We start from the raw sequence: 26545 nt of genomic DNA on the forward strand, positions 1-26545 counted from the left end.
TCCGGTTGAAACATGGCAGATTTTGTTATGATAGTAGACAATATTCTCAACTCGGCTTACCTATGTTTCGCAATAGATTAGGTGTGAAAAGAACTGTTGGCTGTTTTGTTAATTGTTGTTTCTGTTCTATGTTTAATGCTTCTAGATATATTGGGCTGAGGATTGTTTATTAAAAGCAACACACGAAAAACTTTTCACAGGTTTTTGATTAAATAGTAGCAATGGTGCGACGTCTGGATTCCTACTTTAAATTGATGACGTTTACAAAATGAATTATAATACAAAATAAGCTCTGTGTTTGGATTTTTATTTACTTAAGGATTAGTTTTATCTTCCTAAAGCTGCAATAAATAGCAGCAGAATACATGTATCTACCCTGAACAAGTGTGTCGTCGATAGTTTCAGAATTTAGGTTTAGTGAGACAAAATTGTTGTATACTTTTTATGGCTTGAAAATTGTAAAAAGATACGCCATAAATCTAAAAATCCTGAATCTTTTATGCCATCCAAATGATACTCCATTTAACCCTATTATTGAGGTTAGGTAAAATTCAAATTTGCTAACAGAATGCAATGGTTGTCCATAGACAGGAATGTGCTTGTGATGGAACTCTATTGAGCGTGCTTTAGGGATCTGTGCTTTTTTCCCATTATGATTTGTTTTTGAGATATGATGTAAATGCTGATATATGCTTGTTGTTGTTCATAATTTACAGGCTAACCAGGTAAACCATAAAATAAGTCAACCACTTTGCATAGGTACAATCAGACTTGTTCAGACTGACTATTTGTTATCCTTCGATAATCAACACATATGTATGCCATCATTAGTAGTAACTGATGTTTCTTTTATCTAGCACATAATGTTCCATGAGCGCATCATGGGTTACATCTGATGTTATTGTAGTTGTGTAATCCTATCTATATTACCCAGACACCATAACTACAGTATTTACTATTCAGGAATATTCTAATAAAAATTTTAGAAGGTTGATTTTTAATTATTGTTATACATAAGTATACAAATTGCACTAACAACAATTTCTGTATGGGGCAGTTATCAAAAGAGCAATCTTCATGCAGTTCTGCATTCCTTGTATTGTTTTAACCTTTTGATTTGCTTTTACCCTTTACTGGGATATATTAACAGAAATAAAATCACTGACACCTTAGAGGTAAATAATTTTCTTTCCTTTCTATGCAAAACAGGGTTGGCGTTTTTCCCAGAGCAGTGGGAAAAACTGGTGAAAAGCTGAAAACCGGGAACAACTAGGAAATATTATTACGCCAAAATTTTTTATCCAGATATTTTGCTAAACAATGATAAATTGGATAAGAATTGAGAATTCGACTATACAATTAGTTGTGTAGCTCCATATTTATATCATTCAATAGCAATGGAAATAAAATAGTGTTTAAAAGTGGGAAAATTGGAAAAAATCAACTCCAAAGATACGGGCCAACGTTAAATAACACTGAGCCTTATGCAGTCCAATAATAGAACTGTTTTGACGAGTATTGGCTATTTGTCATTGAAGAGAATGGGTATTTATCAAATTCCTCTACTCAATAAATCTCGGTTTATTTAACTTGTTTCAATTTTTTCGGACATCGGAGTGGTAAACTTATAATCTCTTAATTGGAAATAGTGAAACTTTCAGACAGTCCGGAGCAATTTTGGTTTTATTATTCTTGGTATAAAAGGCAAGTGAGTAGAGTTGAGATAAGTGATGCCCAGTTATTTAACAATCAGTGGGTAAATCTCTATAAAAGTGCATGTAGATGAGAGTTTGGGTCTTGGAGTGCAGTGCGTTTGCATGTTAATATAAGACCGATGTAATTGATTCCTCATCATATAGACCAAACTTGTGTCGATAGCTACTAAAAATTTTATTAGTCAGTATGTCAGGAGGGCGTCCTGTAGATCCTATATGGTGCGATTCTGAAAAACTTTATGAGAATAACAAAGCCTGTGGAGCTAAGTGTAAGATATGCGGTGATAAGGTTAGTGCTAAGTCAGATAGGCTGCTCAGCCATATTAAAAAGCATAAGACTAGAGATGGAGCAAGCTCCACTGCTGCAATTGAACCTTCCAACAAAAACACATAGGTAAGTTTTTTTCCTAATGTTATGTTTTGTTTGGTCAATTATAATTAAAAGGAAAAGTTTAACAGTGTCATTTGTACATATATAAACCTGTTAAGGTGGTTAGTAATAAAATGCTTCTCTGCTCTCATAATTGTAATTTTTAAAGCCATAAGTTTTGAGTCCAAGCGGTTCTTACAAAGTTTAATGTGAACTGCGCCGTGTGTGCAATTTTTAAAAATTATCATTTTTTACAAAAATTATTTTTGAATATTTTAGTGCAATCGTTAACAGCCAGCTTTTGTTGCATCAATTTTGTTACAAAGTTGTGCATCGAAGTTCCATTAATTCCCAACAATACACTTTGCATTGTAAACTTGTTTTCGTTTTTATCTAATAGTCCAGTAATACAGCTAATAATAATTTGTCTGATTTCGCTAATTATATTACTTTATCATTTAGACTTCTACTGATGAGCTGGAGGATATTATTTGCGTTGGGAGCTATAAACCGATGCAGCAAACATCAGTTAATGCTTATGTTGTTAAAACCAATGAAGGAAAAGCGACTGAATTGGACAAGCTCGTTGCAAAAGTGTTCTATGGGTGCAATCTGCCATTTTCTCAAGCAGAAAATCCTTTGTGGAAAAACATGATCGAAAACCTTTGACCTGAATACGAGGCGCCATCTAGAAAAGCTTTGGCAAGCTCGCTGCTCGACACTGCACACAAGCAAGTTGACAATAATATTAAAAGCCGTTTGTCAGGAAAAGAGGTAACCCTTTTTCAAGACGGGTGGAGTGATATTCACAACTTTCCAGTCATTGCTACTGCTGTTCATGATGGTGAGAAGTCTCATTTTATTTCAAGCATAGACACTGACAGCAACATTAAAACTGCAAAATTCTGCACTCAATTTGCAAATGACACCATCGTCAACCTGGAAAAGAATTACTCCGCCAATGTGGTAGCAGTGGCTACTGACAATGAAAGCAAAATGAAAGTAATTAGGAACAACTTAAAAAAGGACAATGGTATCATTATGTATGGCTGTTCTAGCCACTATTTAAATATGTTTGATCAAGACCAAACAGTTTCAGCAATCATAGCTAACGTCGTCAAAATCCAAGAGTTCTTTAGAAATCACCATACACCAAATGTTTTGTTGAGTCAGCAAGTAGGTACTATAAAACCGCAGCTGCCGTGTAAAGCACGATGGAATAGTCAAAGCACATACCTCAAAACGTACATTCGTAACCGGCCATTCATGTCGACAGTGTGCAATGGAGATGATAATGTGGAAAAAAGAATAACCGCTTGGTGAACAATCGAAATCTGTATCAGCAAGCAAAAGATATGGTTGCCCTTCTCGAGCCAATTAGTTTTGCTTCGGACAGGTGCCAATCTGACAACTGCAATCGAATGTCAATTATGGTTCACCATTCTGAAAAACTAACAGCTCAGACCACGTGACGCAAGGAAGAAAAAATCAGTGCAATCACTTTTTGCTGATGCTGTCATGCCAGCTCACTTTTTAGCAAACCTGCTAGACCCGCGATACTTTGGTCCTGATCTGGAACAAAGCCAGGAAGAAGTGGCAGAGAATTATTTGAGAGCGAAAGTACCAAACTCTGTACCTACGCTATTCATGTTTACCATCCATGCAGCCCCATTCGTAGAAACATTAATTGATGAACATAAGCGTAAGAGCTTGTTGCCACTTGTGTGGTGGAATAGCATGATTCGAAAGTCTAAACACGAATCTTTGCGTGTGTTAGGTGAGTTGGGAAAACCGTTTTCTATATTGCCCGCATCTTGAGCTGCTATAAATAGAGCGTTTAGCACTTTTTCTTTTGTGCTGACCAAGCTGTGCAACAGGCTTGGAATGGAGAAAGCGTCCAAACCGTTAGCTTGCTACTAAATCTAAAAACAATCTTTTTAGAGTATGATTTGGCCGAAGACAAGGATTAACTTTTATTAGACAATCGATTCTCAATACGTACTCTAATCTGTTTGTTCAATTCACCGGTCTCGACTACTTGGCATTATCTTCGTTTGTTTTCGTTTTGCAATTATTTTCTAATTGTTGTATTATGCTTGCTGCCATGTTTCACACGTATCAATTTGGCTTTTTATTCAATATTAGTATTTATTATATATGTAAATAAACGAATATTATCTTGTAATCTGATCTTTTCATTCAATATTTAGTAAACAAACCAATTATAAAGATTATCTGCTTTCTTAGCCTGTTTACTGTTGACGAGACATTAAGAAGCTCTATAACAGCTAATGCTATAAGTGTATTGTTATTCTTTGCTTAAGCATTAATCAGCTTGTCAAAAAAAAGATTTTTTAGTTTTTTCCCGCTTTTTCCCATTTTTAAACAAAAATGAATTTTTCCTGGGCGGTAAAAACTGGTACCTATAAACTGGCGGTAATAACCACCATGGGAAATACTGATGCCAACCCTGATGCAAAACAGTACTTTCTGCAGAAGCCAACAATAGAACGACAAGCTCTCCTGCGGTGGTCTTTGTCGGTAGCGAGCTGGAATGAGTAGTGGTGCCAGGAACCGCTTCACCGGATCCAGTGGATTGTCAGCACCTGTTATAATTGAGAGCAACAGTCGCAGCAGTTCCCCAACTCCACTTACTGCCCTTCCTAACAAGATGTCAGGTCGAGACAGAACATCAGAATTTATGTCAGTTGTTCACAGTCTCCACTCTCCTCAGGTACCATATAATGCTCCATAATCCTTATAATAATAATACTCGTAGAGTTCTTATTTTTATCACATTTTTTCTTTGTATTATGTCATTATCTGTAATAGTTATTTAGGAATACAGACAGATTTTGAGCTGTCAGCGAATAAAAAAACATGCATTTTATCGTAAAATGTTATTCAATTTGCGCTAGTTTCATCACAGGAATCAGATCTCAGTACAGTAGATGCTCCTATAGTGTATACCTCGTATAACGTAAATTCCAGATAACATAAAAAACTTGTGTGAAGTTTTAGCTTCCTATTATGTAAGAATTCCATATAATCTAAAGTGCCAAGTCAGGCGAGTTCTCAAATTCGATTTGAACGTTAATCTATCTCGCCACACTAGCAAAAGAAAAACAACGTGCATATAGCATTATACCTACATATTAGTGTATATCCGTATACAACAATCTTTCGCAACAATCTAGTTCGTCATGATATATCGTCAGATGTGTCAACAACACATAGAATAGGGTACATGCGCAACTGTTCATAAATACAAAGGTGATCGATTGGTGCAGGCGTTACAGCGTCGGTCTACCAATCTTAATGTCACCAGTTGGAGTATCGTTGAAAGTTCTCTCTGATCCTAACCTTGACCCCTGGAAAGTGGCTACAGATAGACTACAACAGGTAGTACCGCTTTTTATAATAACAATATTATTTTGTTTTGTAGGCGTATGAAATATTTGTTGTTAGTTTTAGATAAATAAGCAAATCATTGTAAATGAACGTCGAAGATGTGCATCCCCATCAGCTTATTGTAGAATTACCGCAACCATGGTCTAAAAAACCAGTGAAATTGACCATAAAAAGGAGAAAAGTTGGCTGTGCAAACTAATAATGCTGCAGTTACGGTGCAGCCCACAAATTAAAAAATTCAAGTTTTTCCTTTTTGTGCGCCCAAAGTGGTGAGTTTGGAAAGATCTTGGAACGGATTAGGCCATTTATATGTATTTCACTTTTCGTATAACTTAAAATCCCTATAACATAAATGTTCCTGGAACGGATTATTTACATTGTAGGAGCACCTGCTGTATATAGAACTTGACCTGTATTTTAAACACGGCCATTAAAATATCTAAGCATTAGATTTCAAATGCAGTTATAGATTTACATAGTAGTTTTTGCGGTTGTCTTCTGCTTCTTGAGCACTGTTCTTGCTCTCTTATTTGTTGCACAAATTGATATTTAAAGGTTGACTCGCAACAAAATTCACATTACAGCTATTTGGTATCAAAAGGTTCACCATGTCTTACTCTGCTGTGTTGTAGGTGCAAAAGATATGGAAATGTGATTGAAAGCTTAAAAATGGATAGTTAATCGCCGCCATCACGAAATCGCTGTTGTTTGAAATCTCTTTATTTCAATGGCGTACTCAAAAATTGTGGTTATCATTTTGACACGGTATGTTATTACGTGAAATAAAAGGCTCAATATAAAACATCTCGTAGCACTAGTTTATGACAAACACTTCGGGTTCTACCAGAAAGCCTGTATTACATGTAGATGCTCGCTACTTTACTTTTGTTTCGGCTTGTAGTAATCATCTAGTCATAATCTGATCATGTGACCCATACTTCCTGCCAAATGGCGCGAACAATTTCTGCAGCATTTTTCACAAGTGACCAACAGACTCCTCATGTTTATCAGAGGATGATATGCACTCCTTCGAATAAGGGTTAAAAATTTAAAGGAATTTTTACGGTAGGTTCTGAGATATCAGTGCTCAAAGTGACAGCATTACAATGATGATGAAACGGACGCGTAAAGGCAATAGACATGGTTTTATTGAATGCGTGAAGTATATTTGTGAAAATATTTCAACGAATGTGGTTGCATGAAAGTGTAAACAGAAGCCACCTTGTTCAACTATGTTCTATTTGCGTCATTTTGGAAAGGGATCCCAATCTGCGGCGTTTTCGTGATGGCTGCAAGTAACTTTTCATTTTTTAGCTTTTAAGAGCTTGTAATCACGTTTCCACATCATATTTCGCACCTACAACACAGCAGAGTAAGACATGGCGAATATTTTGATACCAAATAACTGTAATGTGAATTTTGTTGCAAGTCAACCTTTAAGGCCCTTAAACACTATTGCTCAAGTCAACGTTTAGCTGTTCGATGGACTACAACAATTAGCTATTTTTACGTTGTCACCAATGATTGAAATTGTTGAAATTGCATTGTTGATATCTGGTCTTTTTGTTATCTGTTAGTTATCTGATTATGCAATTCATGACGAGTGTAGTTCTTCGCCATGCTTGCGAGTATGAATTGATACCAACCTTCATACCTGTTTAAATTGGATCAGATGCTGTCAACAAACAGCCAATCAAAAAGCTAATAGTTGCGATCATACTTGCAAAGTCTCCCAATCTGGCCGGGACCCTCCAGTTTTTTAAGTCAGTTTCCCTTTTGCACAAAATCTCCCGTTTTCCTCCAGCTTTTTAAATAAAAGTAGTGGTTTAATTTTTTTACTTGCCGTTTTCCCTTTGTTTACTAGTTGCGAGCCCTCATCATCACGCAAAGTTAGCAACGATAAAACAGAACGCTATTAAGCCGTATGTTTGCCATAAAACCTTGGCTATTTAGATTTACCAACATTGATGTCTAACGATTTGCTCTGCAGTTTTTCATCAATAAACAAAGAATATACACAGAGCTGTGACATATCGTTGGCAAATGACCATGGCCTCAAATTGATAGTAGAGTACCTGAGCATTAAAAAAAATCGTGGAAGGGCCTTCTATGTAGGTACCAATGAAGAAAAAATACTTCACAAAGAAAGCTAGGCTTCAGATTCGACTACTACATTTGCCGTCACTCTCACGCTTGTTTTTCTCAACTACTTGGCAAGTATGGTTGCGATCATCGGTGTTAAACTTCAGCATGTTGAAAGTCCATCGCATTTTCATTTGCGATGTTTCATTCAGTCTCATTTTGCGATGAAAATCCATCGCATCGTTGCTAGCAACGATTACTTTTGCCACTCATCGCAAAATGATGTCATAGCGATACACCGCTGCGGTCAATCCCACAGCTAATCGTCAATTTGAGCGAAAGTATGTGCGAGCCTTTCAGCAACAGCATGTTAATACAGCTCTTTAAGCAACAGCATGTTAATACAGTTCTTTAAGCAACAGCATGTTAATACAGTTCTTAAAACAACAGCATGTTAATACAGTTCTTTAAGCAACAGCATGTTAATACAGTTCTTAAAGCAACAGCATATTAATACAGTTCTTTAAGCAACAGCATGTTAATACAGTTCTTTAAGCAACAGCATGTTAATACAGTTCTTTAAGCAACAGCATGTTAATACAGTTCTTAAAGCAACAGCATGTTAATACAGTTCTTTAAGCAACAGCATGTTAATACAGTTCTTTAAGCAATAGCATGTTAATACAGTTCTTTAAGCAACAGCATGTTAATACAGTTCTTAAAGCAACAGCATGTTAATACAGTTCTTTAAGCAACAGCATGTTAATACAGTTACACACCACACAACTTGTTAACCATGATTTGAATTTCATAATTTACCAATTCAGTGTATTTAAAACTCACCATGAATTAATTCAATATAGTGCGAAATTCTCACAAGATTCAGAATCAAAAGCCAATATCTTAGCTCATGGATTGTCATTATAATATGTTATTATGTTTGTTATGGTACATGTACATCGATTATAGTCGATATTCATGTATATTCGATTGTTATTATGTAATGGAAGTTCAGTTGTTTTCCTAAAAGCTATTTTAATGTTTAAACAATTAATAGGAAAATTAAAATATTGTGAACTTGTTTAGTGAGATGTTTACTGTATTCTCAGCTAGCCATTTTTCTGTTATATTGCAGAGCAATGGAGCTATTACCACACGGAGCGCTGCCTTACATCAGAATTCAAAGTTTATGAAAATTGCTAGGTAAGGATATTTTTTGTTGAAATTTTTTTTTAAGTTCAGTTTTCAGGTGTAAACACACCTTTATAAACCATAAAATTAAAACCATTTTCTGGTTTATAAAGGCATGTTCACACCAAGCTGATTTATTACAGTTGTGTTTACATCAGGCTGATTTATTAGAGTTATGTTCACTGCGGTAGAGTTGAGAGTTGGAATGTATAGTTTTTTTGGTTCGTTTTTTTATGTGAAATATATTGTTGCAAAGACTACAGCAAACCAATTCCTACCATACAAAATGTTTCACCGCTTTTAGCCAATGAAATACAATATCGTTATCCATTGCCTTTGGACTATTTATCAACATGAACACAAAAAAGTCACTCCATTACTATATGTCATGTACATGTATGCCTAATAATTATAGTAATTACTAGTTAGTGTGATTTTTAAGCATCCTGGTGTAAAAACAGCTATTTCTAACTGATTCATTGGGAGAACATATTTATATACCACCATTGTTTTTCTGGTGCTATTACCGAGATATGGTAAAGTCCTTGTTGTACTTCATCAATGACGGCCATCAAAGTTGGACAAACATAGTGTCTGCTGTCACTATGTGTCCGGTGTCACTATGTGTCCGGTGTCACTATGTGTCTGGTGTTATTATGTGTCCGGTGTTACTATGTGTCCGATGTCACTATGTGTCCGATGTTACTATGTGTCCGGTGTCACTATGTGTCCGATGTCACTATGTGTCCGGTGTCAATATGTGTCCGGTGTCACTATGTGTCCGATGTTACTATGTGTCTGGTGTTACTGTGTGTCCGGTGTCGCTATGTGTCCGGTGTCACTATGTGTCCGGTGTCACTATGTGTCCGATGTTACTATGTGTCTGGTGTTACTGTGTGTCTGGTGTTACTGTGTGTCCGGTGTTACTGTGTGTCCGGTGTCACTATGTGTCCGATGTCACTATGTGTCCGATGTTACTACGTGTCTGGTGTTACTGTGTGTCCGGTGTCGCTATGTGTCCGGTGTCGCTATGTGTCCGGTGTCGCTATGTGTCCGGTGTCGCTATGTGTCCAGTGCCACTATGTGTCCAGTGTCACTATGGGTCTGGTGTCACTGTGTGTCCGGTGTCACTATGTGTCCGGTGTTACTATGTGTCCGGTGTTACTATGTCTCCGGTGTTACTGTGTCCGGTGCCACTATGTGTCCGGTGTCACTATGTGTCCGCTGCCATTATGTGTCCGGTGTCACAATGTTTCTGGTGTCACTGTGTGTCTGGTGTTACTATGTGTCCGGTGTCACTATGTGTCCGGTGTCACTATGTGTTTGGTGTCACTATGTGTCCGGTGTCACTATGTGTCCGGTGTTACTATGTGCCCGGTGTTACTATGTGTCCGGTGTTACTATGTGTTCGGTGTTACTATGTGTCCAGTGTCGCTATGTGTTCGGTGTCGCTATGTGTCCGGTGTTACTATGTGTCCGGTGCCACTATGTCTCCGGTATCACTATGTGTCCGGTGTTACTATGTGTCTGGTGTCACTATGTGTCTGGCGTTACTATGTGTCTGGCGTTACTGTGTCTGGTGTCACTGTGTGTCTGGTGACACTGTGTATCTGGTGTCACCGTATATCTGGTGTCACTATGTGTCTGTTGTTCACCGATCTGATGTTGGAGACTGGGACCAAGCTATTTTTATAACCGTTTTTCATTTTACATCAAACCATTTCCATCAGCGAGGAAGCAACTCCGATAAATCGGCCTGGTGTAAACGCACCTTTACTCATTGCAGGATTTTTGCTCAAATGCAAAAAAATATTCTTTGTCTAATCATTGGGAAAATACCACAAAAGATATGCAAAGATATGCTTCTGATCGAAGCATATTAGAATTTGAAGTGCTAATATCAAAACTAGCACTAAACTATTATTTGTTCTTGGATCACTAAAGCATTTACAAACAGGAATGGGTTCTAGAAGTTGATTCAATAGATTCTTTTTTGAAGGCTTCAAATACACCCGAAAGGCTTTCATGGAACCAAGCAGGCACAGTTTTAAAAATACAGACAATGGATTCTGTACCAATTTAAACCAGGAAATAGCAAGAGTGCTCTCGCCGTTTGCTCATGTGTTCTTATTATAAATGCTAACTCTTGTTACAAGTTGGTTAGCACTTATTCATCTCGATCATTTTACTTGCAGACACATTGGTAAGGACCTTGGCAACACCTTCACCAAGCTCGATGCCCTCACGGCGCGTAAGTACATGGATGTTTTTTACAAAACTGGTTGTCGTTAATAATCTGCTCAGGTTGGTAACATACAATAAAAGGTTGCTTATTATTAAATACTTTACTCATCTCCTAAGCTTGTTGATGTGTCATAAATGTGTTGCTTGCTACTGTCTGTTTTACACAATTCATTTGAATTTAGTGTTTATCATCCTATGCAATAATACCTTGAGATACGAGTCTCTTAACATTCGAAAAGTTTGAGGTACAAGGAAATTCTAAGCAAGATTTTTTTCCTGGAGACAAGATAAATTAGAGATACGAGATAAATTTGAGATACGAGCATACGATATGGGTCCCGATGTGGCTGCCAGGTGGCCGAGTATGTGAGATGCCGTTAATAGAAACAGCAAAGCTCAGTCTTTTCCGTTGGATGAAAAAGAATTTTACAAGGCTGGTTAAAAGTGACGATCTTGTTGTAAGTGGTTTTTCCAGGGGTGAGAGCAGATCTATTTGTAGTTAGTTATTTATATGGGTCATGATCTCAGAAACCATGGTTAAAGATCTAGTTGCGTCAAATTTGAGTTGATTTTAAAAGGAAGTATTTTTCTTTGTCTATCAGTTGATATGTGGTTTGTTGTGTTAGGCGATCTCATTGTCAAGATATTTGACGATTAAAATCAAAAAAATTTAATCGCGGTAAAAACGCTCAGGCCAAAAAACATGCCCAGACTTGCCCAAAATGATGTAACGCGTGATACAACCTACCTCCATCTTTTGTATTCACATCGGCTATTGCAATAAAAGTCTAGTCCTACGCTGCTCTATTGGCATGTATTTTATCTTCTACTTGCTCGTGTTGGCTCAAATAAAATTTCAAATCCAGCTACAGATACATTATTGCCAATGTCTCAAGGCCCCAAACAAGGAATATTAAAAACTTGTCATATCAGCTTCTTCTTAATGCTGTGTAAACATCTTAGTACCGACTACCAATTCTACCGGTCTACGGTAATTCTGTCAAGCAGACTATGTAGAATAAAACCTGGTTCCCATATACGTCGCAATGCACCGGCGACAGCACCGTAGGCTATTAGCGGTGAAATGGGAACGTTCGCGTCGGGTACCGCCGGTAGTTGCCGGCGGCATTGCAATAGTTTAGCACTGTTCAAATTTTGCAAACGGCCGCAGGCAAAACCTTCCCGAAATGCACTGTACGGGTAAAGGTCACCATTATAGGAACGGCATGGCGAGTGACCATTTTATATGATTACGCAATTATGTTTACGATATTTGTAACAATGTGGCTTTTATGTGAACAGATGCCGCCTAGCGCCCGCAAGCGTTTTGCTGCACGTGTTACCGCCGGAGTCTCGCAATCGATATGGGAACCAAGCTTTAGGTCAATGTATCGGCATAGTTCCTTCGTTACCCACACTAACGATATACAGCCTTCCAAAAGCCCCGTCCACAATATGCCCGTCGTCTATCCTCGGGATGGGGCTGTATACCATTGCCCACACCGAAAACTAGTTTCTTACTACCGTAAGTAAAATAAGCACAAAATAAGTATTTCAATAAATGCGTCTTTGAAAAGAGTATGTGGCGAAACCAACTTCATCCCTAAGTCATGTACATTGTATAGTCGACTGTCAACGTTATCGAGTCATTATTGGTATAAATGTGTAAAAAACAATTCACTGGTCACATTTGAGTAATTGATTCAAGTACTAAACAAATGGTCGAGCTATGCAAAAGTGCCTGTCCATTCAGCTCTGATTGCACCTCATAAATTCATCCATCAGAAAGGATTTGCACACAGGTGTCAACAGGGCTATGATGCATTCAATGTTCTGCAAATCATGTTTTGCATTATCTTTAACAATATAATTTTATTGCATAATTTTTAATAGCGAAATAATTGTCATCTTGGCATAAAGCTTTTATTAAAATCATCCATCAAGTCGTGGCCACTCACATAGTTTCAGCTGATGCAATAAGAGAAATTCATCTACTGCAGCAAACTCAAACAAAACATGGTTTATGCAGCACACACTCAAGTCTCTTGTTCCCATTTATGGCAGTTTCCACACTGACAAAGCTGCTTCGGCTGGTGGGACCACATAAATATCCGGTAATCAGTAAAACAAATGGCATAAATATATGTCATTCATAGATATGCCATTCTAACGCGTATCTATTGAAAGCTTTCAAATTGGGAGTTAAATAGATTGTGAGTGTAATTTTTAAAAATGAATAAATGTTTAGCAAAAGCATAAGTACGCCAAGCCAACGATTCGAAGCTTTGGTTCTGGAAATTAAAGATTTACATTGATCAATCGGTTTTCTTCCCTTTCTACAAGTGAGAAATGAACATCTAGAGTCAAATTATAAATCTAATTTACTACTAGATAAAACTGCCACAGAAAATTTAAAGCAGATATAGCTCGGTGAAACGATAAAAAATTATAAAACAATAATTAGGGAAAGCAAAAAGTTATAATTTTATTAATTAGTACATGTACTAAAAATATTACCTTTAGTATATTCATCAATCTAAGCCATTGTATTGCTAGATGCTATGGATTAAAAAGAAACCATCAAGAACTCACTGTACATACATATCTCGCACGCGCAGGAAATTACATTATAATATCAAACAGGAAAATATAATCTGAATGTAAACTCAACAGTATATGGGTCGCGGTCACAGAAACCATGGTTAAGTCGCAAATCACGAAGTTGAGTTATCTGACTTTAAAGTTGCACTAACTCAATTTATAATATTGGTAACGATTTTTGTAACATGTGCATCTGGACCAATCAAAGAGTGATCTTTCAGAATCTGAAGTCAGTTTAGCCAGTAGAAGTCTTTAACACTCGGAAAAAAACCTCTTAAAACCGTTGCTATGCTAAACAGGAAGTACTGAAAAATGGCGTCCGATAAATATAATCGTTTCTTTTTGCCGATTTTAAAGATAACTTTGACATTTTTGACACTTATATGAGTACTTTAGTATTCCAACTGATGTCAAAAGCAGTGAAAGCAAAGGGAATTACGATGCTATTTTTCTAACGGTTCTTCAAGATTATTACAATATTTAATTGTAAGAATAATTGTTTGATTTTATAAGAATATTATAAGATTAAATTATAAGAATGAGTATTTGAATTTACAAGATCAAAGCATATAGCGACTGATTGTGTGCAATATGTTTCTGTTGTTATTTTTCTAAAGATTTTGTTGACGATTTGGCTGTGCCCAATATCACGATACTGGCAAGCCGTTTTTAAAATCTGCAAAATTAAGTAATACATTTTCTAATAAATATACAGTTATTTCTATGACAACCAGCTAAAATCTGTTTAGATTTTTAAATTCACCATAACTTTTTGATAAAAATACAGTAATCTAGATAAATATCACAACTTCTTGATATTGGTTGCTATGACGTTTTGAAATGTAAACAAAACTGTGCATTGGTTTTCGTTTCTCAAACTTTAACGCCAGTTCTCTCGGAACTTTGTTTTCGCACTAATGGTAAACGTGCATTCAGTTTTTTGGCCATAAAATCTGCTGTAATTAAGCTAGAATCAAATTTTTTTGCAAAATTACTGTGAGAACTTTCTCCTTCTGCTATTTTTGATAACTCTGAATCTGATAAATCCGACCTAACCATGATTTCTGTGATCATGACATATATCTATAGGAGACTCAAAGTAAAAGATAAATTTACCTCCATTCTCCTATCTTCCTCCGTAGCAATTTAATCACCTGATGCACAGAAAACTCGGAGTCACCTTCACAGTAACTTTACAGCAATTTTTGCAATTCTGTTGTTCGTCAATAAAACGTGTCGATCGAGTAATTCATTAAAGTGTCCATGCGATTTAATAATAGAGTAAAATCCTTAAATTTGAGATCACGAACAACGCGTTTTACGAGTGATAACATTAATTTTATTACAACCTATATAAAAATTTCGTGCTGATGATTGGTTAATGAAGCCACCTTACTTTTATCGCTTGTGGACTCTTTTCAGATGTATCACTAGTTATGTCACGAATGAAGCACCCGCTGGAATGTGAGCTTTGTAAAAAATGGCCTCATTCAAACGCATATATCTCTGGACATGATTGGTCTACAAAGACAAAAATGACATCAAATTGTAGCTCATGTTTTAGTCTTTTATTGATCTTGATTTCATTAAATCGACTTTTTGACGCAACCACATCTTCAAGTCGGAGGTGTGGGATTTGGAGTTATCTACACTAGTAGAAGGAGAAACTTCTGTTATTTTGCAAAAAAAATTTGATTTTAGCTTAATTACAGCAGATTTTATGGTCAATAAACCGAATGCACGTTCACCATCAGTGCGAAAACATAGTTCTGAATAAACTGGTGTTAAAATTTGAGAAACGAAAACCAATGCACAATTTTGTTTACATTTCAAAACGTCATAGCGACCGATATCAAGAAGATTTGATATTTATCTAGATTTCTGTATTTACATACAAAAGTTTGTGCTAAATTTAAAAATCTAAACATATTTTAGCTGGCTATCATAGAAATAGCTGTATATCTATCAGAAAATGTATTAGCCTACTTATTCTTAATTTCGTGGATATTAAAAACGGCTTGGCAGTGTTGCGATTTTGGGCACAGCCATAGTATCCCCAACAAAACCTTAAACAAATATTAACAGTAACATATTGAGCACCATTAGACACTAAATACTCCAATCTTGTAAATTCGTATAGTAATTCTTGTAATTAAATCTTATAGTAATAAAATCGAACAATTATTCTTATAATTAAATATTATAATAATATAAGAATTGTTAAGAAATTATCATCATCATTCTTTTTACTTTCACTGTTTTTGACATCAGTTGGAATACCAAAGTACTCATTAAAAGTCTCCAAAATGTCAGAATTATTTTTAAAATCGGCAAAAACGAGTCGATTTCTTTTATCGGACGCCATTTTTAGTACTTCCTGTTTAGCATAGCGACGGCTTTAAGGTTGTTTTTTCGATGGTTGAAGATTTTTATTGGCTAAACCGACTTCAGATTTGGAAAAATCACTCTGATTGGTCTGGATGCACGTGTTGCAAATATCATTACTAGTATTATAAATTCAGTTAGTGCAGCTTCAAAGTCGGATAACTCAACTTCGTGGTTTGTGACTTTACCATGGTTTCTGAGATCGCGACCCATATAGAAAAAATTGGTTTGTGAATCGACAAATAAGCTTGGTCCCGGAATGCATTAAGCTTGTATCTCCAAGTATTATCATGTATAAAATCTATGAGATTTTTTCTAGTCGTTCTCATCCACCTGATATGGTTAAATGTCAAAATTGTGTTTTAATGTTAAAGATTGAATGTCAAATGTTTCAATGACGGATTCTAGTCACTGTCAGTTATATAAAACATCTATTGAAGAATAAAATTCATAGTAAATTTCCTCTCTTGGATTTCCTATTACATACTTAATTTGGGGTAAGACCCAATAAACTTACATAATTGCAAAACAAACGTTTAAATATAGCAACTCTAAAATAAAATATCGTAGTCTGTTTTGTAATCATCATTTAGTAAATTATAATGCACATGAGCGAATCTGTTTAGAGATTTGTAGGCCTATTCGCTTTTATCCAGCACCAGTTCATTTTGTTTAACACTAGAGATAGTAGCTAATAATAATAATAACCAGTCATATTAGTAGCTGTCTAATAGTTCACTAATAGCTGTCTTATTACAGTTTGCCGAAAAAAATCACTTTTTGACGACAAGCAAGCCGAGATACAGGAGTTGACCTACATAATAAAACAGGACATCAACAGTCTAAATGGACAGATAGCACAGCTGCAGGATTTGGCTCGGGATCAACGGGGTACTTCTGGCAAACACCAGCAATCTCACTCTAACAGCGTCGTGTTGTCATTGCAGGTAGGCCTAGTGGATTGCCTAAGATGTTGCTTATAAAATGAAGGATGTGACAATCTTCATTTGTATACATTCTACATACAAGTTACATCAGTTCGCTATGGGGTACCTGGTTGAGGGCTGATGTAATTTGATGGAACAGACAGAAATTTCGCATTAGGCTTCAACTCATTTTCAAATATTTGCCAAGGTTCTTGTGACGTCTTCATTACAATAACATTTCATCTGGTAACTGATCACATTATAGCTGGGTATTGTTGACAGCAAACTGCAGCGTTCTTGTTGCAGTCATAGTTTTTTGCCTGTGAGAATATTAATATATAGACCATATGCTGCCTGTAATCGTGTAATAATGTTGATATATAGACCATAGGCTGCATGTACTTATGTGAGAGTATTAATATATAATATTTCGGCCTCCTATAGACCATAGGCTGCGTTTACTTATGTGAGAGTGTTGATATATAGACCATAGGCTGCATGTACTCATGTAAGATTGTTGATATATAGACCATAGGCTGCATGTACTCATGTAAGATTGTTGATATATAAACCATAGACTGCATGTACTCATGTAAAAGTATTAATATATAATATTTAGGCCTCCTATAGACCATAGGCTGCATTTAAGGGGTCGTCACACGAGCGCCGAACCGAACTAAATGACGCAAAACGACGTTGCTTTCAGCTCTAAAAAGTTCGGCCGAGGACATTTCTGGCCGAAACGAACCTTTTCGGTCCTGCTCGAAATTTTGTGCCGAACCCTTGCTCTTATTGGCTGGTTAAAATTCTAGAATTCTCGCGAGCACGCGTCACATTTCTACTTAGGTTCGCTTGAGTAATGTTAAAAAAGAAATGGGATGATACTTTTATTTCGTTAAATAAACCACATGAAGCAATTTACGACAAGGTTCACCCGGACTTATGATTGTGTTGCATAAATGTAAGATGTTGCACTTAAGTTTTGCATAAATGTAAGAGAATTGTGATTTTATTTCGAGTAGAATATAAGTAATGTGTCATATTCATCCTGATGAAGTATCGTTGACTGATTTATTTATGTAAAACCACAGTACTATGATAAAGACTGTTTTTGTTTGTTATGTACTCAGCATAGAAAAACATTCATATGTTAATAAAAAAAATATAATTATGTTGATGGGAAGGGTTGGCAAAATCTTTGTATCGAGTGATTTATTTTGAGCAGCTGAACGATCTTCTGATAAATCTGTTGTGTAATTATAATTTATAATTGTTCCTCAAAGTTTTTTGTTTACAATAGAAATATTTAACTCAAATACATAAAAACTACTAATGAAACCGTGTCCTGTCTCTGTACGTATGGTATCTAGGAAGCGAAGTTACTTCGGTGGCCGTGTGACATGTGCCACGAACCGAACCAGCCTCCGAACCGATCCTACGTCGGTTCGGTGCTCGTGTGACCACGCCTTTACTCTCACATGAGTAAATGCAGCTTATGGTCTATATATTAATACTCTCACATAAGTAAATGCAGCTTATGGTCTATATATTAATATTCTCACATGAGTAAATGCAGCCTATGGTCTATATATTAATACTCTCACATGAGTAAATGTAGCCTATGGTCTATATATGAACACTCTCACATGAGTAAATGCAGCCTATGGTCTATATATTAATACTCTCACATGAGTAAATGCAGCCTATGGTCTATATATTAATACTCTCACATGAGTAAATGTAGCCTATTATTTATATATTAATACTCTCACATGAGTAAATGCAGCCTATGGTCTATATATTAATACTCTCACATGAGTAAATGCAGCCTATGGTCCTATGGAGTGCACACCCTGCTCTAGTGATAGCAACATTTGTTCAACATGTATGAGCATCATATGACCCTGTTGGTCGGGTGAGTCGACTGTTCCCTGAACTATTAGACTATTCGTAGGATCTAAGCCAATAACATGCTCTCTGTATCTCATCTCTCTAGTCACAGCTCGCTAGCATGTCTAATAACTTCAAGACTGTACTCGAAGAAAGAACGCAGAATATGAAGCACGAGAAGTCGAGGAGGGAACAGTTTACAGACACTCAACTTCACGCCTCACCTCCCTCAGGTAATCCTTGTTAAGCTTTGATAACTTCTCTAGGACACTTATGTATTTCGTGGTGTCATCCTCCCACGAAAATTTCATGGGTAAAACTAAACTTTCATAACGAACGAGCGAAAACTCGAAGTTAAATAGCTTTGTTCATTGATATCCACAATAAAATCGTCATATTAGAAATGCAGGCAATTTTCGTCTGTGGTTGGGCTCAATAGGAAATTTCTGGTAAACTCATTATAGCTAATATACCGACTGAGCAGCATGGCAAAGCAAATTAAGATGATAACAGTTTAGTCACCGAATTTGTAACTGATGTGGATGAAAGTCTGGTAGATGAAGTCATAAAATTGAAGAATAATTATTGTAATGAATTTTATTACCAACCAAAAACAATATCAACCCTCATCAGGTCCAATCACATTATCTCTTTCACTGCCAACCATGTACAAATTCGCTATCAGCCTAGTGCCAGCCATTTTACCAAAATTGCCGATATTGTTTCATGATATGTATACAGTATTTTATTTTTCCAATATTTTAACCAATATTGCTATGCAAAAATTCAATGTATCTATACTTGTGCGCGATGATAAAGCTATGTGAAGCTTCAATCGATCCGAAGCTAAAACGATCCTCCACAATGTTCCTTACTCTTACAAAACTATTACTTTCACCACTGTCAGAGACAGTGCTGCTACTTTAATTATTTGTATAATCACGTAAATCTAAATCATAATAGGCTATAATGTCATCAACAACTAATCACCTGTTTTATGACTCGCGCGCGGTAGTTAATGAACTCACAGAAAAATGTTTGTTTTTAGATTATAAATTCTCAAACAAAAGTTTAAAATTGCTTCGTTGTTTAGGCTGATTTTATAAAGAAATCTTCGGACGACACAGTCAATTTCATAAAACTCTTAAAGACCGTGGGTTATGTGGTCAACGAATAATAAAATCAGGTTACCACGCAATTGCTGAGAAAGTCCAAAAATACGTTTATGGCAGTGGCCCTAGAAAACGCATAAATTCGTTTATGACAGCGAAAGGGTTATAAAGTTTTGGTTGTGAAGCTTTTAAGAAGAATAAGAAAAAATCGAATTTTTTTCTTGTTAGTGAACTGGACCTGAGGAATGTAATCTGCTTTTTCCACTGCATTTATTTTTACATCACTATATTTTCGCACTCATCAGAGCTGCGAAATTAAGTTGCAGCGAAATTTTACTCTGTGTGCTACTCACGAAACTAAATACTAGCGAAATAAAAGTGTCTTAGGGTTTATCAAATAATTTTCATAATGGATTTTATAACAGGTTTCTTTACAATTGTAATAAATTTTAATCACATAACCTTGCCTATATTAGTGTTGGGCCGGTATTGGGTTATCCGCTCTTACCGAGGGGTTCTCGGTATCTGAGGAAACCAATCATTTTCGTTGACAGCTAGTTATCCGCGGCCGGTTTGATATGATCGGTATTTATCCGTAAAAGCCTATTAGTAAATGGTTATACGGATACTCGGATAGATTTTAAAACGCTTCGTTGACGAACATGCTAATCTCAGCGTGCGTTGACGAACAAATTCAACAAAAATTTCCACGCGATGGGAGGATATATAAAGACTCTAACAGGACTGGACTCTAATTGGACTCAGTAGAATTATGTGAATACATTACCTGATTACAATATGGGATAGTAAGATTTATGTAAACTGTTTCAGTATATTTAACAAAGAGAGTCCCTTGCCATTATCTATTTGTTCTCTATTATACATAGCATTTGTATCAATAACTATATTTTAAATAGAATAAACAATAAAAACATCTATCATGAAACTTATATTTCCGTCTTTCTTTTCGTTTTTGGCTTGCTAAAACAAGGAGTCTCCTTGCCGTAACAATATAGTGCTGACTAAAGAATGTTTTTTGCACAGGCTAGTTTTTGCACTACGATAAAAGTTGTTCGAGACAGTTATGGTTTAAAGTTTAAACCATTAAACTTTGAACCATTTAAAGACACACACTGATAACCACATACCGAACAATAATACCGACAATACCGAACTTTCTTAGTTGGCAAAGGATACCGAAGATGGTAAATACCGATACCGGGAAAACCGATAAAAAGAGCAAGGATATCCGATCCGGCACTAAATTAAATACCGGCCCAACACTAGCCTATATACATGCCTGTGCTGTATTGTGATGTCTTTTGCGCAGTTGTTATGTATGAACTTTACCTACACAGAGAAATGTTATATGTTTAGGGACGAAAAATGGCGTGAAATCCTTAATTATTTGTAGAAAGAGGGGCAGTTTCTGTTCTTTGGCAGGACGAGATGAATGCGAGGGGAAGCAGTGATGTTAGCATAGACATTGGTGGTGCAGGGGCTCATTTTCAGCAAGACCAGCTGCAGCTCATAGAGGACCAGGTGTGTCTATACATCCGTGTCTTGAGTTTTATATGTTTACTAGCTGCATTACCCGCTTACAGGAACAGATTGACGCACAGCATAAGGTTTATTGAGAGTTGTCTTTCATACTGTATAACAATTCCAAATATGCAGTCTACTGAAATTGTTGCCCTGATGTATTATTATGTAAATTGTTTACTGAAATTATTGCCCTGAATATGCATACACATACTACATGTCAATAATGTTGAGGAAAATAACGGAAATCTGCAATGTTTTTTACAGCTAGATGCGTGTAAAATCTCGTAAATATTCAAGATTCATGCGTCCGTCCATACCCGTCTATATTTGCAGTTGACGATCGCGCACTTCTGCCGCCGAGCCCCCGCCTTGGCTGACCAGTCTTTACTTGCCTCGCAGTCTCGCCTCGCAGTTGACAATCGTGCTCTTGCACTCGCCTCGAGGGTGTCAGGGTGGTTTAGTGGTATCATCTTTGATTGTCAACCATGGGTTTGGTGGTTCGAGCCCTTTATAATGCCAATCTGACAAAAAGCTCTCAGCAAGCTTTCAACCCTAAATTGCTGGGTCTTTCGGATCTAGACCTTAACTTGGAGGCCCCATGTACCACACTGACAACGTGGGCACGTTAAAGATCCACACTCTGTCCTTCGCACATTGGACAAGTGAAATGGCTACCTGGCTCTGTCAGACTGGAGGCGTTGCAAAATGTATTCCTTCAGGTTAATCTGACAGTTCCAGAAGAAGCCCTTGATAAGTGTTGGGACCACCCAAGGTAGCTTCTAAAAACCTAGTCCTGGCGGTATGTTTCTTTACTAGAGAACACTACTAAGCATTGTCACTACATGACAGAAGCATGCCATTATTATACTCACCTCGCAATCAATCGGCCCACCTCGCAATCAATCGCCTCGCAATCAATTGCCTCGCACTCGCTTTGCGATCGCCTCGCACTCGCAACCAATCGCCTCGCGCTCGCAACCAATCGCCTCGCACTCGCAACCAATCGCCTCGCACTCGCAACCAATCGCCTCACACTCACAACCAATCGCCTCGCACTCGCAACCAATCGCTTCGCAATCAATCGCCTCGCACTTGCCAACTCATTCATCCAAAAAGCCGCACCTGGATACTCTCGCTGCGCTCGGGGCGAAAAAGGTCTCCCGCGCATCCCCGAGTGACGCCACGTCCCCAAACCTCTAGCTGCATTACCCGTCCATGGGAACAGATTCATGTACAGCAAGAGGTTTATTGAGAGTTGTCTTTCATACTGTAAAACAACTCCAAATATGCAGTCTACTGAAATTTTTTGCTTCGATCACACTATGCATACACATATGCAGTCATATATGTCAACAATGTTGGGAAAACAATGGAAATCTGCAATACGTTTTACAGCTAGTCTACAATGCATCAGTCTCAAACCACTCAAAGCGGCATTGCCCTATTTGTGTACAGAGAACTGATAATGAAATTGACATTGCTCGACAAATTGAATTTTTTCAAACTGGCAGTATTGAAAAGTTTTGCATCTTCTTAAAAATTATACAAAATATTTTGCTATCGCCAGCATTTATTGAATGGAGACTACATGCTTAAAACACTAATCATGGCTCACCAGTTAGTCTATAGTCTGTGTTTTGACATGGTATATACAAACAGTAATGAGGTTGTGTCGATAAAATTTATATGTATTACAGCACAGACAGTATGATGTCAAGGCAGATACAGCAATAGCACCTTACAACAATAAAAACATAACGCCAACATGATACACCTTTTTATGAGATACACTAAGGATAACGAATGCATGAAAATATATATATACTGAAAAATATGTTAGAAAATGCTGCATGTGGTATAGCAGAACATGAAGAACATAACATGACATAACAATAACACAATGTTAGTTCAACGTAACACTTGCGGATAGACAACATCTTTTGTTTTTCTGTCGGGTGTATGAACAAACAGTTTTCGGCTTGTGCCTATTTTTTAGCAGGCGACGTTCAGCTGGTCATGGCTAAAGCAGGGTGACAGTCAGTCGATACCAGCTGCTCTCTTTCTTTTCACCATCGCCTATCGCAACCCTCGGAGTACTCGTGCAAGTTCTGTAGTACTTGTAGTTCTGTAGTACTCGTAGCTTGAAAAAAAGCAAAAGTAACTCAGAAGGAAATGAATATGTTTACTATCACAAACAGTGGCAAATGAAACGTTTTAAACCCTTTCACCGAAATAGATTCATTTATGCGTTTTCTATGGTCGACCGCCGTAGACACATTCTTGTGACTTTTCCAGCAATTGCTAGTAACTGAATTTTATTATTCGTTGATAACATAACCAACGATCATTAGGACTTTTATGGTAGTGACAGTGTTGTCCTAAGATTTCTCTATAAAATTAGCCTAAAGTTTAGTATTTTAATCTTTGTTTGGGGATTTCCAACTTAAAAATGAACATTTTTGTGTAAGTTCATCAAAGGCGTCCGAATTAGAAAACAAATAACTACTTATGTTGATGACATTATACCCGATTCAGATTTTTGTGATTACACAGATTATTAAAATAGCAATATCAGCACTGACTCTGATGGCGATGAAAGTAATGGTTTTTGTAAAAATAAGGAACATTGTAGAGGATCGTTTTGCTTTGTAGCTTCACATCGCTTTATCAATGCACAAAGTATAGATACAACGAATTTTTTGTATAGCAGTGCTTGTTAACATGTTGGCAAAATGAAATATATAACCAAAACAAACGTTTTAGATGGAGTTTGAAATTGAAGAAATATTGTATACATATTAGGCAATATCGGCAAAATGGCTTGCAGTAGGCCGATAGCTAAATTTGTACATGGACGCAAGTGAAAGGGTTATTTAGTGGAAATGTTGCAATTCATAGACAAAACAACATTGAATAAGAAGTACTTACCTTTTTTATGTAGAAATTTAGTAGGTGTGAACTGCGTTTTTCCCAGTGACCGCAGGAAACCAACGTTTGCGTGACCTTTTCGGTACACGTTAGCAGTAAATATTAATCGCATGTAAATTACTATTCATTAATTTATTTAATTTAATGATTAGTACATTTGCATAGCTGTATAGGCAACTTTGTATAGGCCGCAGAACTCAGGACGGTGCTTTTTAACACGGCAGCAACTTTGCTGTTTCAAACGAACCAGTGTCGTTGGCACCGTAAAGATGACGTGATTTTGTGTAAAAATGATGAATAGGTTATGTATAGAGGCGTGTACTAACCGGAGATTCCCGTTAATGCGCCCTAGATACCTAGTAGTGGCTAATAGTCCGAAAAGTACTGTACTCTATAAGGCGGACAGACAGACAACGATTGCCGTTTATATAGTAGATATCTGAGTTATATACATTTGTGTCTATGACTTCTATACATTTGTGTCTATGACTTCTATACATCTGTGTATATGACTTCTATACATCTTTGTATTTGACTTCTATACATTTGTGTATATGACTTCTATACATCTGTGTATATGACTTCAATACATCTGTGTATATGACCTCTATACATCTGTCTATATGACTTCTATACATCTGTGTCTATGGCTTCTATACATCTGTGTATATGACTTCTATACATATGTGTCTATGACTTCAATACATATGTGTCTATGACTTCAATACATCTGTGTATATGACTTCTATACATCTGTGTATATAGGTTTTACACATTGTATAGTTCAAAAGCGTGTGGTAAAGTCTGATTAGCTGAATGAATGTCTAAACCTGTCTATAGAGCTATTTTGCCAGGAGACAGCTCTGTTTAGTAGCAAGTTTAAAACCAATGGCTTTACATTCCCATAATGCATAGTTTATAAGCGTAGTCCGCTAATGGATTCAATGTGGTCCGTAAGGCTATTTCGTGTATCATACTTGTGCCAATATTCAAATGTATGTAGATGTCCTCCATATCACATTCCTGATATAAGCTGTTTGTGGTTGCCTATCAAAATCATACTCTTTCTAGGATACATATATACAAAGTCGTGCAGACACGATGAAGAATATAGAGAGTACGATAGTAGAGCTTGGTGGAATATTCAGCAAGCTCGCGCACATGGTCAAGGAGCAGGAGGAAATGGTGCAGAGGTTAGTTTATGTTTCACAACATTCCTTTTAGGTCTACGCGGCTCTTTAGTCTATTGGTCTGTGACGCAGTTTGCTATTGAAGTTCGTGTGTGGGCTTTTTGATGTATATGTATGATAGTTTGCTATTCAAGTTTATGTGGGGGCTTTTTGATGTCTATGTATGACATTTGTTCTTTAGATTTCAGTGATGCTGTTTGTTTTCAACCTTTGTGTGGCTATCTTACTTTTAGCCTTATGTGAAAGCATTTGATCTTTAGGTATATGTTACCACAGATTGTTGGGGTGTTTCATTATGTGTACTTGCTTACTTGCTGATAGGTCGACTAGTTGTGAAAAAAATTTTAACTCATATGGCAGGTGCCCTTTTTTTTGTCTTCATCATTGATTCTTGCACCCCTAATTGAAAAGCGCTGTTCTAAATGTATACTATATATACCCATTTTAATCACAGTTCTCATATTAGAGGTGTATAAATATAACAACATGAATCAGAGCTGATGAATAGCTGTGATTACAGAAAGATATTAAAGAAATATTTTTGTAGCGCATGTTGTATTTGTTATCCAATCAAACAAAATGTCACTGCATAAAATGGTAAGAATTAATGTTCAAGTGGCGATGTAGCAAAAGGTACCACCGACCCTGTGGTAGTGTCAGAGTGGAAGGATAGGTGACAGCGCAACTTCCATGTAGAGTACTTTTTGATTGAGTGCATTTCAAGGAAAATTTGTGTCGATGTTTTAGGATTGACGCGAACGTAGAAGATGCTCATTTGAATGTCGAGGCTGCACACTCACAGATCCTTCAATACTTCCAGTCGGTGACCAGTAATAGGTGGCTTATGGTGAAAATATTTGGTGTTCTTATCCTATTTTTTATTATTTTTGTTGTTTTTCTTGCATAAGTTATTTTAGAGTTTTATTTTTATATAAAATAAAATAGTTAATTGAAA

At 36.7% G+C, this 26545-nt stretch overlaps 2 protein-coding genes across 2 annotated transcripts in view; one reads left to right on the forward strand and one right to left on the reverse strand.

Moving 5' to 3' along the window:
- The window catches only part of LOC137397289 (protein bark beetle-like), a 163939-nt gene extending 160586 nt beyond the window's left edge, over nucleotides 1-3353 (reverse strand). The window contains 1 exon segment of the mRNA XM_068083579.1: nucleotides 3322-3353. Within this exon segment, the coding sequence (XP_067939680.1) occupies nucleotides 3322-3353 (32 nt within the window).
- Nucleotides 1-26545, forward strand: LOC137397612 (syntaxin-5-like). Its single transcript, XM_068083906.1, has 9 exons — nucleotides 1-81; nucleotides 4582-4819; nucleotides 8714-8781; nucleotides 10965-11020; nucleotides 16759-16946; nucleotides 18922-19048; nucleotides 21342-21469; nucleotides 25472-25593; nucleotides 26338-26545. Exons 2-9 carry the CDS (start codon nucleotides 4640-4642, stop codon nucleotides 26495-26497), a joined length of 1029 nt encoding a protein of 342 aa, XP_067940007.1. The 5' UTR covers nucleotides 1-81; nucleotides 4582-4639; the 3' UTR covers nucleotides 26498-26545.

The sequence above is a fragment of the Watersipora subatra genome, chromosome 5, assembly GCF_963576615.1.
Source record: "Watersipora subatra chromosome 5, tzWatSuba1.1, whole genome shotgun sequence".
NCBI classification, from domain to species: domain Eukaryota; kingdom Metazoa; phylum Bryozoa; class Gymnolaemata; order Cheilostomatida; family Watersiporidae; genus Watersipora; species Watersipora subatra.